The sequence below is a fragment of the Vipera ursinii genome (assembly GCF_947247035.1).
Source record: "Vipera ursinii genome assembly, chromosome: 1".
Taxonomy (NCBI): domain Eukaryota; kingdom Metazoa; phylum Chordata; class Lepidosauria; order Squamata; family Viperidae; genus Vipera; species Vipera ursinii.
In genome coordinates, this window is record NC_139512.1 from 201379076 (window position 1) to 201391884 (window position 12809).

At 39.6% G+C, this 12809-nt stretch overlaps 1 protein-coding gene across 3 annotated transcripts in view; it reads right to left on the reverse strand.

Annotated features, from left to right (window-relative positions):
* Window positions 1-90: 90 nt before the first annotated feature.
* Window positions 91-12809, reverse strand: part of BTBD3 (BTB domain containing 3) — a 32478-nt gene continuing 19759 nt past the window's right edge. For all 3 annotated transcript variants that reach the window (XM_083369686.1, XM_083369687.1, XM_083369685.1), the window contains one exon: window positions 91-6935. In XM_083369686.1, the coding sequence (XP_083225812.1) occupies window positions 5903-6935 (1033 nt within the window). In that variant the 3' untranslated portion in view covers window positions 91-5902. The remainder of the gene's footprint in view (window positions 6936-12809) is intronic.

Sequence of the window (12809 nt, forward strand, 5' to 3'; positions counted from 1 at the left end):
CAAACCGAAGAAAAAACGGGGTGTGTGTGAGTTTTTCATATTCAGGATTCCATTTATTAATTTAAGAAAGTTCAGAAGCATGCTGAAAACAATGTTAAGAACCAGTTTCCTTTTTATTTTTTTCTCAAATATAATTATACACATTCATGTGTCTACTACGGTAAAATTCTGCACTGTTACATTAAAGATACAGTACGGTAACATTCGATTTGAGGTACTTGGAATTTATAAATGTCCTTCATAAATAATGCCATCCGTTACCATAGTCAAGCACTGTTCCAAACACAACTAGATTCAACTGTGTCTGAAATAACGGAGTTTAAATTTTTCATTTTTAGAAAAAAAAAAATCACCAGTGCAATAGGTACTGTAGAAATTAGAATTATTTGTTTAAATAATATGCAGATCAGCTCAAAATATATTACACTAGAAATCCAGTAATAACTTTCTTTCCCCTTTCAGCTCAGCTTGCAAGATGATATTCGGAATAATTTCAATATTGTCTGTAATATATATTTTTTTGATCTCTGGCTCTTTATCGATATATTGGATGGCTCCAGAAGACTAAACCAATATGCAGGTAGTCCATGACTTACAACCATTTGTTTAATGATTATTTAAGGTTACGACAGCACTGAAAAAAGTGACTTATAATTGGTCCCAGTACTTCTGAACCGTTGCAGCACCCCCGTAGCCACAGGACCATAATTCAGGCACTTGGCAACCAGCATGGATTTAAAAGTGCACTGTCCCAGGGTCATGTGATCCCCATTTGTGGCCTTACCGGGGGCTTCCAACAAGCAAAGTCAATGGGAGAAGCCAAATTTGCTTAACGGCTCCGTGATCCACGTAATAATCGTAATTCACTGAATAAACATGGCAAAAAAGTTCATCAAATTGGCATTACTTACTTTAACAACCATATTGCTTAAGGACAGAAGTTCCAGCCCTGATTGTAAGTCGAAGACTACCTATATTATAAATATATTATCCCAACAATTTAGGATATGAACTTTCTATTAAGGGGCAAAGCTTTCTATTGGGGACAATTCTGTAAATCTGCCAAGTTATTTCTCCAGTACAGCTTGATGCTGCAAATCATCTCCTTCTGTCCACAATCTACATAAGGTAAAATAATTTGAGTTTACTGAATCCAATTTAGCTTGGATATTAACAGAGTACAGGGTCATAGTTAATATGCCTGATCCACTGCTACCAGCAAAACACTGAAACATATTAAGGACCATCCAGTTCAATTAAAAAAAAAAACACCTTTCCAGTTCAGAAACGTATCCTGAATTCAGAATACTAAATTGAGTGAAGTGCAGGTAACTTGTTTTATTCTATTTGGCAAGGAAAATGTAAGTACTCAAAGCTCTTTCCAAGTTGCTCCCTGGGGAGAAGAAGAGACCAAAGGCTAGATAAATACAGTCCTAGAAGTCATATATCACCTTCCTAATACCATTGCTATTTATATAATTGAATCAACTTATGAATTATAAATTTCACTGTATACCTATAGAACAAAATTTGAAAGTTTCTTCACTTGTAACATGCAAAGAAAATGTTGGCTTCCATCTCTTTTTTTAATGTGTTCAAGAGCCAATACACACACACACACACACACACACACTCATTCCAGGTAGCTTCTTCCTGATCAATATATTAGTACTCAAGACTCTTCGTTCTGATTTGACAGATACTTCAAGTAGTCATTTATCTTAACAGCCTCCCAAAGGAGATCTGCTTGCCCCTATTATGCCTTGCTATTAGACTGGTAGTGAAGTCCATTTTTATTCCAAGCTTTTACAAAATACCTCTGGAGTCATTCCAGATTCAACTGAAAAGCATTAAAACTGCAAAAACTCACATAATACACACTATATAGTTGACTGCACACTTATCAAGGAATTATTCCTAGGGAAGCCAGCAAAATTGATGCCTGAACAAACCTATGTAGGATCGCACACAGGGGCAATGAACATGAGAAAAAACACAAATATTCAGTGGTATAGGTGTGATCATACACTACTGCAGAGATTTCTTGTTCAATGATCTTCTTCTGAAATTCATTAATGTTTTTAGTTCTCATAGTCGTACAGAAAAAGTAAAAATATATTTCCCTGTATCGCCCCTGAAAATAAGCCATTTCAAAACAAAAAGCAACACAAGAATTGTAAATCAAATTGAATACATTTAAAACTCTGAACCTATCTCATTTTTTCCCCATTTGGGCTACTACACCTTAACTATCTTACTTGGAGATCTGCCTACTGCTCCATCTATTTCTCAGGAGTAATTATTTGATTTCACTGCAAAGTAGGACACGCACATGGCTACCATTTTTGACATACGGTGATCCGTGCTGATTTCACTGGCACTGGGTTTGTGGAAAAGGAAGAAACAATACACTGAGATGCAGTGAAGAACTTGAAGATAATTTAAAATTGCTCTAGTATACGAGAACTATTTATAAAGGTATGTTAAAATTTTACCCATTTTTATTCTGGCAAACTGCCAATTTGTAACCAATTATGGGGGGAAAAGCAAAGAAGGAAAAATTCAATACATGTTTCTGTGGCTCTCTAAAAAAGGAAGCTGAGCAATAATTGTCAAAGACAATTCATTTCTGTCTTCAGGAATGATCGTGATTATACTAATTCCAGTTTCATTGTTCATTATCGACAAATATGTCCCATAAATACCACATATTTTTTGGAATGAAACTGGGACCTTTCATATACCATGTGCTTCAGTGGGGTAAAGCTAAAAGTAGCAGTGTACATGTGCCATCTAGAGGCTGAAAGGGCACAGGGCAACTGATGTGACCTAACTCTGGAAACTGGATTTATTTCCACCTTAAGGTCTTCCTTAAATCATGCCATTCACATGTTTTTATTTGGCATATCTCAAACATGTAAAATTAATAGGGTTAGGGGAAAAATACCTAAGAGGAGTATTTTCTCCCAAACAAATTATACAGATGCTTTTATCTAGCACTTCCTGCAAGGACCTCAGGCAATATGTACGGTCTACCCAACTATCACGTTGACGTTATGATGGAAGTTAGACTGAGACTAGCTTTTTCCATAAGAAATCAGGAACATGGAGCAAATTCTATGACTGAAAAGAGCTTTGACCTCTGCTCTCTCTCTCTCTCTCTCTCTCGTCTAAATCCAGTATTTGAATACTTAAAAAGTTGCGAGAATCATTTACATTTCTTTGAAATGCAACTCCATACCTCTGAGAAATGTAAATAAATGTTCTTTAAATAATATCATTTGTGATGATAAACGTATACTGTAGGAGACACAGAAGTAGCATGTGCTCCTAAGGTCAGCTTCTGTTTTGTGAGTATGTTTTTAATATGCCGCGCTGCTGAGAAACTGTTACTGCTAAATTTTCTCATGTTCAAATATTATTTTGGGGCACCACAGATATTTAATGAAACCAGAAATCAGGATTTCAAGTCCCAAAAATATTTACAGAGGCATTCTGCAATGGCTATGCTGTCTGAGAATTTTGGACATTGTAGTTTGAATTCAACAAAAAGCCACAAATTAAGGAAAAGCCAATATAGACTGGAGACATCCACAAGGATATATAGCAGCCTGGGACAGGAGGACGAAAGCAGTGTTGAATCATCATGATGGAAGCACCACACGTTGTTACTAAACAAAAGTAGTAGAGCTTGCAATGTGACTGTTTGTTATTTTACTGAAAACTTCAGATTCTCTGGATGCCTCAGGTAGAAATTTTAAAGCCACTATTCTAATAGCTAGGACAATAATACTTAAGTACACCGTAGTGCAATGCACTTATATTTACTTCATTTTAAAAAATGTTTTGCAAACAGAAAACTGGGAAAATCTATTTCAGACCAATTCTTTAAAAAATTTTTAGACTGAAATGCATAGGGGTTGCTTTTTTGAGGAAGTGCCTTTTATTTCACAAATATGGTATTCACCTATACTCTTTTTTAAAACCTACCTACCAATCTCAACCTTTTCCTGTTAGAAATGCAGATAGTCCAACCAATTTAAAAAATCTGGAAAAAGAAAGGTTGACTGACAGTTGAAAAATCTCCAAAAGTTAAATAAGAAACATTTAAATCACAAATATCCCAGATTCTGCAAGATTCCCAGTTCCAGGTTGCAAAAATCCCAGTTGGTATTTTTTTGTTTGCTGCCACATGGCATTTTGCAGCCCAAATTTGGTAGTATTATTGTGCATTGCACAAAACAAAGCAGTAATTTACACTTGTGCTAAAAAGTATACTTCTGTAGTCAAAAAAAGAACTACAAGCAGATTCACAAGCAATCTTAATGGTCGCATTTACACTTACAGTAAGTAAGAAAAATTAAATTACAGTTTGTTGAAGTCATAGTGTCCGATAAGTTAAACAAATATTTTGTATGAGCCTGGTGAATTTTAAATCCCCTCAATATTTCTGCTGCAACCTGTGTTAAATTACAAATAGAAGGAATCCCTTTGTCACACTGGCTGCAGATAATGAAAACTGTGGCATGTGGAGGGAATCAGATGAGAAAAAAAATTAACATCTAAAAATTTGAGACATGTTTCAAAATTTATAACCGGATGAATAGTCATATTCAAACCAAGCTATATAATGTCCAGTCTACTTGCTTGTTCCAAATCAAAGCTTTCAAACCTACTTGTTTCTACTATTTAAATGTCCCACTAGTTAATTTAATATGTGAAGCATTGAAATATTTAGCTTTGAGTTCTATAGAAAAAATGTCACTGTATGATACACTGAACAAATACATTCCATGGCAATTGCTAACAATTAAAATGCTCCAAATGTCTGTATTTTTAATACTTGGAGAAAAAAACACGTATCTTTAAAATGGTATTTGGGCAAATCAAACTCACAAAACTCATCATTTGCTTTTTGCTACACATTTTCTGACATTGGAAAAAAGACAAGATGATGCATGAAAGGCAACCAGAACAATGGCTATTAGACTTGATTAAATGAAATGTATTTAATCCGGTGAAAAGAGTGTAAATGCCATTATGTAATACTTCAGAGTAGGCTCTCCTTGTATGAAAGGCTTTAGCTGCCATCCTTCCCACCCTGCGTGTACTATGAGGACATTAGGCACTGCACCAATACATCTGGAGGGCTACCAGCTAGGGAAGGCTTCCCAGAAGTAATCCTGGACAAGCAAAAATTGCATGAATGTATTTTAAATAACAACAGTTTGCTTCAAAAAGAGCTTTCTAAAAAAACGTTACGGTTAATTAAAAAGCAACTGTCCCCAAAGACCTTGAATTCATCTTGTTGTCGGTCAAAATTTCCAAAGCAACTCATTGCAAACCAAACTTTATGTATTTTCCAATCAGTTGCTATGGTCTTCAAATGGTTGACATTTGAAGATCTCCTATGTTCCCTCAACAAAACCTCAGCCCAAACCAGTCTCAAATCTAAGTTTGAGCCGCATCCAACTGGCAAAAGACTAAAGACACATTTAATCCTGAGGTGTTCAAGAAAGCCTACAGCATGGAGGAGCAAAAATAAATAAATCATACATCAAAATGACAGGAAATAGCAGCAAAGTAGAGACCAGGCAAGTATGCCCCTTGACACACAGTGCATGGAAAAAAATGACATCTTTCTTCACTAATAAGGCATTCCATCTGTGCTAAAAATCTTTTAACACTTAATTTGCTAGTATGTTCTTGGGAGCATGTGGCAAAAGAAATACATGTAGACAATAAAAAAGTACAGCAAGAGTTAAAACTGTTCACTGCATTTAGGAGGGTCCTACTTGAACTGACCATATATCTGCAGACAACAAGCTAAGCATGAAATTGGCCTGAACCAGACACGATACATCATAGAATCACACAGTATCCTGCCAACCCACTTCTTCCTTCAAGCATAAAAAATAAGTTCTGGAATTTGCCCTCCCTGAACCCCAGTGCCATTGGTGCTGTCTGAAGAACACTGGAATTGCACCGTCACTTTGCCACATTGGACTTCTGTCATTCCTTCTTGTCCAAAATAGCTGAGTTCGTTACCATCCAAAATCACACTAGCTGTATAAAAGGTATCTGGTTCGATTTGCACTGGATACTCAAACCACACAGGGAAAGTATTGCTAGATCCATCTGAGAAATACTTGCTTAAGTTTTGTCCAAGGATAACACCTTGCCGCTTGAGTTCAATCTTAGCGCTGTATTCTGCTGATCCGCAGCTGGAGCCGTAGAGTCCAAAGCCAGCAATGAAAACTCTCTTGTCAACAGCAAACTGGATGCTGTCACATCGGCCCCTGTAGCGCCACTGGTTGCTGCGATAGGCACAAGACTGGAAGCGATGACAGCGCTGTGGGACCAGGCCTTTGCGGACATTGCTCACAAACTGCAGCTCTGGTTTTTTGGCAGCCGTGTACCAAAGGAAGATATCGTTTGTTTCACTGAGGGTCAGAAGCCCGGACTGAGCAGCCCCGTTGGCGAAGTCATCCAGGGCCATGGTTGGAATGCGAATGAGATAGAGCGCCTTCCCAAGCACTTTGCGCTTATTTTCAATGCTAGGAGGCAACTCTTGCCGTTGACACTCCATTTCGGCCCAATTGAGGGCAGCTTCAAAAACCACAATCTCTTTGGCGTTCAGGGTCTCCCTTTGGAGAATGCTTTCAAGGGTTTGGAAATCAATGTCACAGAAGCCTTCCGATTTCAGAGCCAGTTCGGCCTGTGCATCGATCACCTCCCAGCAACGCTCAGTCAAGTCCGGTTCTTCAAATAAGCAGCTCTGGGAAAGCAGCACGCAAGCGTTTTTTGCACTTAAGCTCGTCTCTAGGAAATTCACACAGGCCCGGGCGAGATGAGGAACAATGTACTTCTTGGCGGCATAAAGAGTTGCCAGAACTGTATCAGCAGCCAGGTCAATTTCATCACAATAAATGTATCTGTAATTAATAAATAAATATACATGTCATGCTAATATTTTAGCAGATGGGGAGGGGAAATAACATTTTTCTACATTGATATATTCTCTCAATCACAGCTTGTACACAACATTTTAGGAGGCTGACCAAATACCCTCCCTATTTAACAAATTCTTTGTCCTCAAAACTTGCCTGTAAGTGTAGGACAATTTACAATCTCTTCTGCAAATTACCAGTAAAAGGCAAACTTTAATATTTTCTTTTTTCTTCCACAATACTGTGATAAATTGTTGGCTTGCATATATATGACTAAACTCATTTAGGCAGCAGCCATGACTTGTTTAAGCCATGGCATAATAAATTTAAATTAGTCTGACGTTGTTTTACAAATCCCAGTTTGAGTTAACGGTGCGTCTCATTACACCCTTAGCCACAATGATCCTGCTTTCTTTGCACCTCATACTCGCCCTCGCCTAGAGCCTAGGCACAGAGGAATGAAACAAATGCAATTAGAAAATGAAACTAATCTCCTGTGTAATCTGACTGAGATAACCTAGTTTACTTGACAAGCCCATCTCCCTAGCTTTGAATGGTGGAAAATTTAAAGGGAACAGCTAATTGGTCTATTTACTGCATACGTAACTTCATCCACCATAGCAGCTGTTATTTTTAGTGAAATAGTTTGGTAATGACCACAACGTTAATTTCATTGTGCCCAGTTATATCACATACAGATCTTGCAGAGCATATTTGATATACCTTACAAATGAGCACATAATTCTCGACAGTTAAGGACCTTGTCAGATTAAAAAAAAAGCCACCACATATATTTAAAAGTGTTGCATGCTTGCATAAATGCACTAGCTATTGGTAAAAAAAGAGAGGATTTATGGTGATTTATATGGGATTTTTTTAATAACATGTAAGAACTATAAATTCTGATAGGAATATGTTTTAAGTTGTTCAAAAATCTCCCCATGCACAGCTTCTTTTGTATGTCAGCCAATAAAGGTGGTTGTGAGCCAACCATCTGAAGACCACAGCAACCGACTGGAAAAAAGGATTCTCCCATTTAATATCACAAATCTTTTGCATCAATTTGGTGAATAGCGCCATGGTTCTGTAACTTGCTTTGTGTAAATCTGCATATAATACTCCATGGCCATAGTAATACACTATTTGACTGCCCAAAATTACAATTCTGGGTTTAAAAATTTCCCCTCCCTACTTAACAATAAACAACTATTTAGATGGTGTTTTTTTTAAAAAAAAAAAAACATTTACAGTACTGAATTTCTGTTTTTGTTAACCTGAGTTGCCAATTCCATTTGAAACCAATGCTGGAGATCCCTCTGCCATAAATCTGTGCATGTGATACTCTTGTATATGCATATAAGCATGTATGGAAATATACCTGCCAAATCCACCTAACGTAAATAAGATAAAACATCAAACTGTATTAAATGAACTACAAGTGGGCTTGGGATTGCCATCTCTAAGAAGGGTGGATGTAAAGCACAACATCAAGTCACTGCCTCACTTACTGACAAACCCGGTAATCCCAGTTCCTATCGCGACCCAAGACATGTGGGGTTCATTAAGTGGAAAGCAGTGCTGCAGGGAATGGGGAAGCCCTGGGAAGCTCAGTAGAGGCTAGGCCAGGGGTAGGCAACCTTGGCTCTTTTATGACGCGTGGACTTCAACTCCCAGAATTCCTGAGCCAGCCATGCTGAGGGGAAAGGGAGAGGTTTTCAAGCTGAGCCATGCTGGCTCAGGAATTCTGGGATTTGAAGTCCATGAGTCATAAAAGAGCCAAGGTTGCCCACCCCTGGGCTAGGGGGAGGAGAAGGTTGTGGCACCATGCGAGTGCAGGAAGAAAATGGGGCAGAGGGAGCAGCACAAGTGCAGAAAGGCCATGGGATGGAAGGCGTAGTGCAGCAGAGGTGCAGGAGGCAGGATGTGCAAGTATAAAAAGGCCATGGGGTAGAGGGCACGATGTAGCATGAATGCAGGAAAACCAGGGGAACTTACCAGAATGACTTGTGACTTTGCCTGCCAGTTCCCCCATTGATTTTTGCTTGTGGGGAAGGCAGCAGGGAAGGTTGACAATAGTGGCTGCATGGCCATGAGTCCTGTAACGTTGTAATAGTGAGCCAGGCACCAAGTCCCCAGATTGCAATCATGTGACTGCGGGAGTGCAGCAGGTTCCTCCAGAGCTCGGAGGAACAGTCATACATCCATTTTTTTCCAGTACTGCTGTAATTTTGAATAATCACTGAACTAACAGATGTTGGCCCAAGACTACTTATAAAAACTAGCAATTAAGCTCAACTGCCTGTCAAATAAGATGCCCCGTTTCTAAAATCTGCACATATGATCACTGTCGCGTGCAAACAGTTCTCACACAAGAACATACAATCAATCAATCAATCTGTTTGTTACAGTCTTAAGGCCAGACACAATCAAAATATATAACAGCAGTAACAATCTTACATCCATATTTACAGGATATAAAACCACCAAACAATCAGTATAATACAATCCAAAATTCTGAAAATAAAACATCATATTAAAATTTTTCAGACCTTAATAATGGTGTGATGTATTGTGCAGATGGTGGCACAGAATTGGGCAACCTGAATTGATACTTTCGGAACAAGAACATACACAAACTCCTCCTCCAAAGAGGAAAATACAGGATGGAGATCGGGTAAGAGGAAACAGTCATTGTACTAAAAAGGGATGGAGAAAGAAAGCAACAAAACTGGATGAAGAGAAGAAATGTGGGAAGAGGCATTCAGGCAAGGAAGAAGCCTTGTCCAGTTGTTCCAAAATGACTAACTTTACCAAGGAAGCAACCTTTCCAAAGCAGCACTTCACGGTGTTGTCTGCATTATTGGTACCTCTCACTAGATATTTTCTTTTCAGTATATTTTTCTATTCTTAATACACATCCCAATTCAAAGGTTTAATTATCTGAAAGAAAAAAAACGTAACGTATCTGCTTTGATGGTACAAAACCCATTAGAAAAAACATTCCACTGCCTTTTTGCTTTTGAACTGCTGCTGGAAATCTCAAGGAAGGGAAGAAGAGAGGAAAATATTTTTGCTTTTAAAGGTAAAGGTAAAGGTTCCCCCGCACATGCGTGCTAGTCGTTTCCAACTCTAGGGGCCGGTGCTCATCTCCGTTTCAAAGCCGAAGAGCCAGCGCTTGTCCGAGGACGTCTCTGTGGTCATGTGGCCGGCATGACTGGACGCCAAAGGCGCACGGAACGCTGTTACCTTCCCACCGTAGTGGTCCCTATTTTTCTACTTGCATTTTTAACGTGCTTTCGAACTGCTAGGTTGGCAGAAGCTGGGACGAGTAACAGGCACTCACTCTGTTACGTGGCACTCGGGATTCGACCTTCTGATCGACAAGCTCAGTGTCCTAACCCACTGAGCCACCGCGTCCCTTATTTTTGCTTTTACTTGCAACCAAAACCTCTGAGGACAGCACACAGATACCATCTTTGCAACCTGCTAATGGTAAAATCGCTGAATATACAGCAAAGTTATGCCAGTCCAGTTATCAGATCGATCCTGTCAAAGGACAATAAGAATCGAGACTGGACTTTGTTTTGCTCATGAGAAAGACTGATTTTGCTTCTTCAATGGAACACAGTTAACAGAAACATGAGAGTTAACTTTCTTATGGATGCAGCCACCATGACAGAAACAACCTAATAAAAACTGCAGCTTTAATTCCCTGCTCAACCAATTAATAAACTCAAGCTCTGGCAGCTCCATAAATTTTCCACTATGGTGAATTAGTGTGAAAGTTACACGGGGGAGGGGAGGGGAGGGGAGGGAATTGATAACAATGTTCACCACCAACAAGATACTTCAGCCACTCAGTCATATGGATTGTTCTGCCACAAGACAATGAGAAGACCTCTGGCTTAGGTGGCTTTAAAAAGAGGGTAAACAGGTATTCAAATGCTTTTCTACATTCTTAGTTGATTTAATGGAAGCTTTCCTCTATTAATGCTTCTGAATTCCAGGAGGAGTGAGAAGAACAACAATAATTTCCCGAGTGGCTGTCAAAATTGGCAAGACACTCAATTATTCTCCTCCCCCATTAGACATTTAATCTAGTAGAGTTCTTATAGCCCTTATCAAAATTTCAGAACACTCACGAAAGAGTATTAGGCTATCTCTATCCTAACCGGCTTTTCTTCCCTGTGAATTCAACTACTTCAGAGACCTTGTTCCATCACTGTCTATGTGCACATTCATGGGAAATGCTCCAATTTGCCCTCTCAGGGGAAGTAGCTAGACATGAAAAGATTGGGGTGGGGGTGGGAGGGGGGAGGATTCCCTAGTGATCTGTGCTTCAAAATGCCTGCTGTAAAGTATACTTTTTCTGGTGCTTGTCATTTTCTGACTTCCAAATCCCAGCCATGAAGCTAAAAGGGACATGGTAATCCGTTTGGAAGATGTGAAGAGAGAGAGGATTCTTCTCTTGCAACAGCTTTGATCTTAGCTTCACACAATCTTACGCAGTCCGTAGTTAGAAGTGAAACATGGCCCAGTTGCACACACTTAAAACCGGCATTCTATACGTTCTGCAGATTGCAATGGAAAACATGATTTGTAACAAGATTAATAGTTACATAAAAAGATGGGAGAATCTGGTGTTGAAATCTGTTTGAGCAGCACTGACTTCATAGTGTGTTTGTGTGTGTGGGGGGGGGGGGAATGAAGATAACTATGCAATCTTTTAAACATTGCTTACTATCCGGAAATGGGAAGGGCTTCAAAGTGCAGCAGAAATGCCAATTTCAGGTAAGGTCTTATTAAAAAAGAGTTCCACTTGTATGCCTTTTTCCCCCCTGCTACTGGGCACTGATTGTTTATTTCTAGGGCAGTCCTAAATGCCACTGAATACTGAGGCTGCTGTAACCTGTACCTAAGGCTTTTCCAGAGCACAAAGGCAACGAAGTAAAAACCTGGTAAGAGAAATTCACCTGAGTGGAAAGTGGGGCTTTCAGCTGAACCCATGCATTCCTAAACATGGATTAAAAGGTAAAAGGTAAAGGTTCCCCTGCACATGCGTGCTAGTCATTTCCGACTCTAGGGGCCGGTGCTCATCTCCGTTTCAAAGCCGAAGAGCCAGCGCTTGTCCGAGGACGTCTCCGTGGTCATGTGGCCGGCATGACTAGACGCCAAAGGCGCATGGAACGCTGTTACCTTCCCACCGTAGTGGTCCCTATTTTTCTACTTGCATTTTTACGTGCTTTCGAACTGCTAGGTTGGCAGAAGCTGGGACGAGTAACAGGCGCTCACTCTTATGCGGCACTCGGGATTTCACCCGCCAAACTGCCAACCTTCTGATCGACAAGTTCAGCGTCCTAACCCACTGAGCCACTGCGTCCCTTCCAACATGGATTATTATCTGCTAAAGATGACTAGCAGGTAGTGAAGATGCCTCTTTGCTAGCTTTTGTTTGATGGGGAGAGCTCTGCTGTTGGGAAGTCTCCCACTGCATCTGCAGGAAGAACCCACCATAGCAAGTAAAACCATGAAATGAGGCATTCTGGGCAGGGATCTAATGACACTGTTTCTCTTAAGACAGTCTTGATTCAGGCCCCTCAGTTATGCCTGCAGAGATCTGATAGTCTCTCACCCTTACTCCCAACAGCTGGGAAAAACCTAGCACTTGTATTTAAATGTTACCATCACAGTCAACTTTGAGAATTCTCAGTGTCTAGCCACATATCATGATACAATGACATCTTATGGCTGGTTATCCTACTTTGCATAATTTCATGCTCCTCACACGTTGTATGCTAACTGGTGATGCACTTCAATTGAAGGAAGTTACAAAGTACTTGTTTGATTATCATCCTAGCA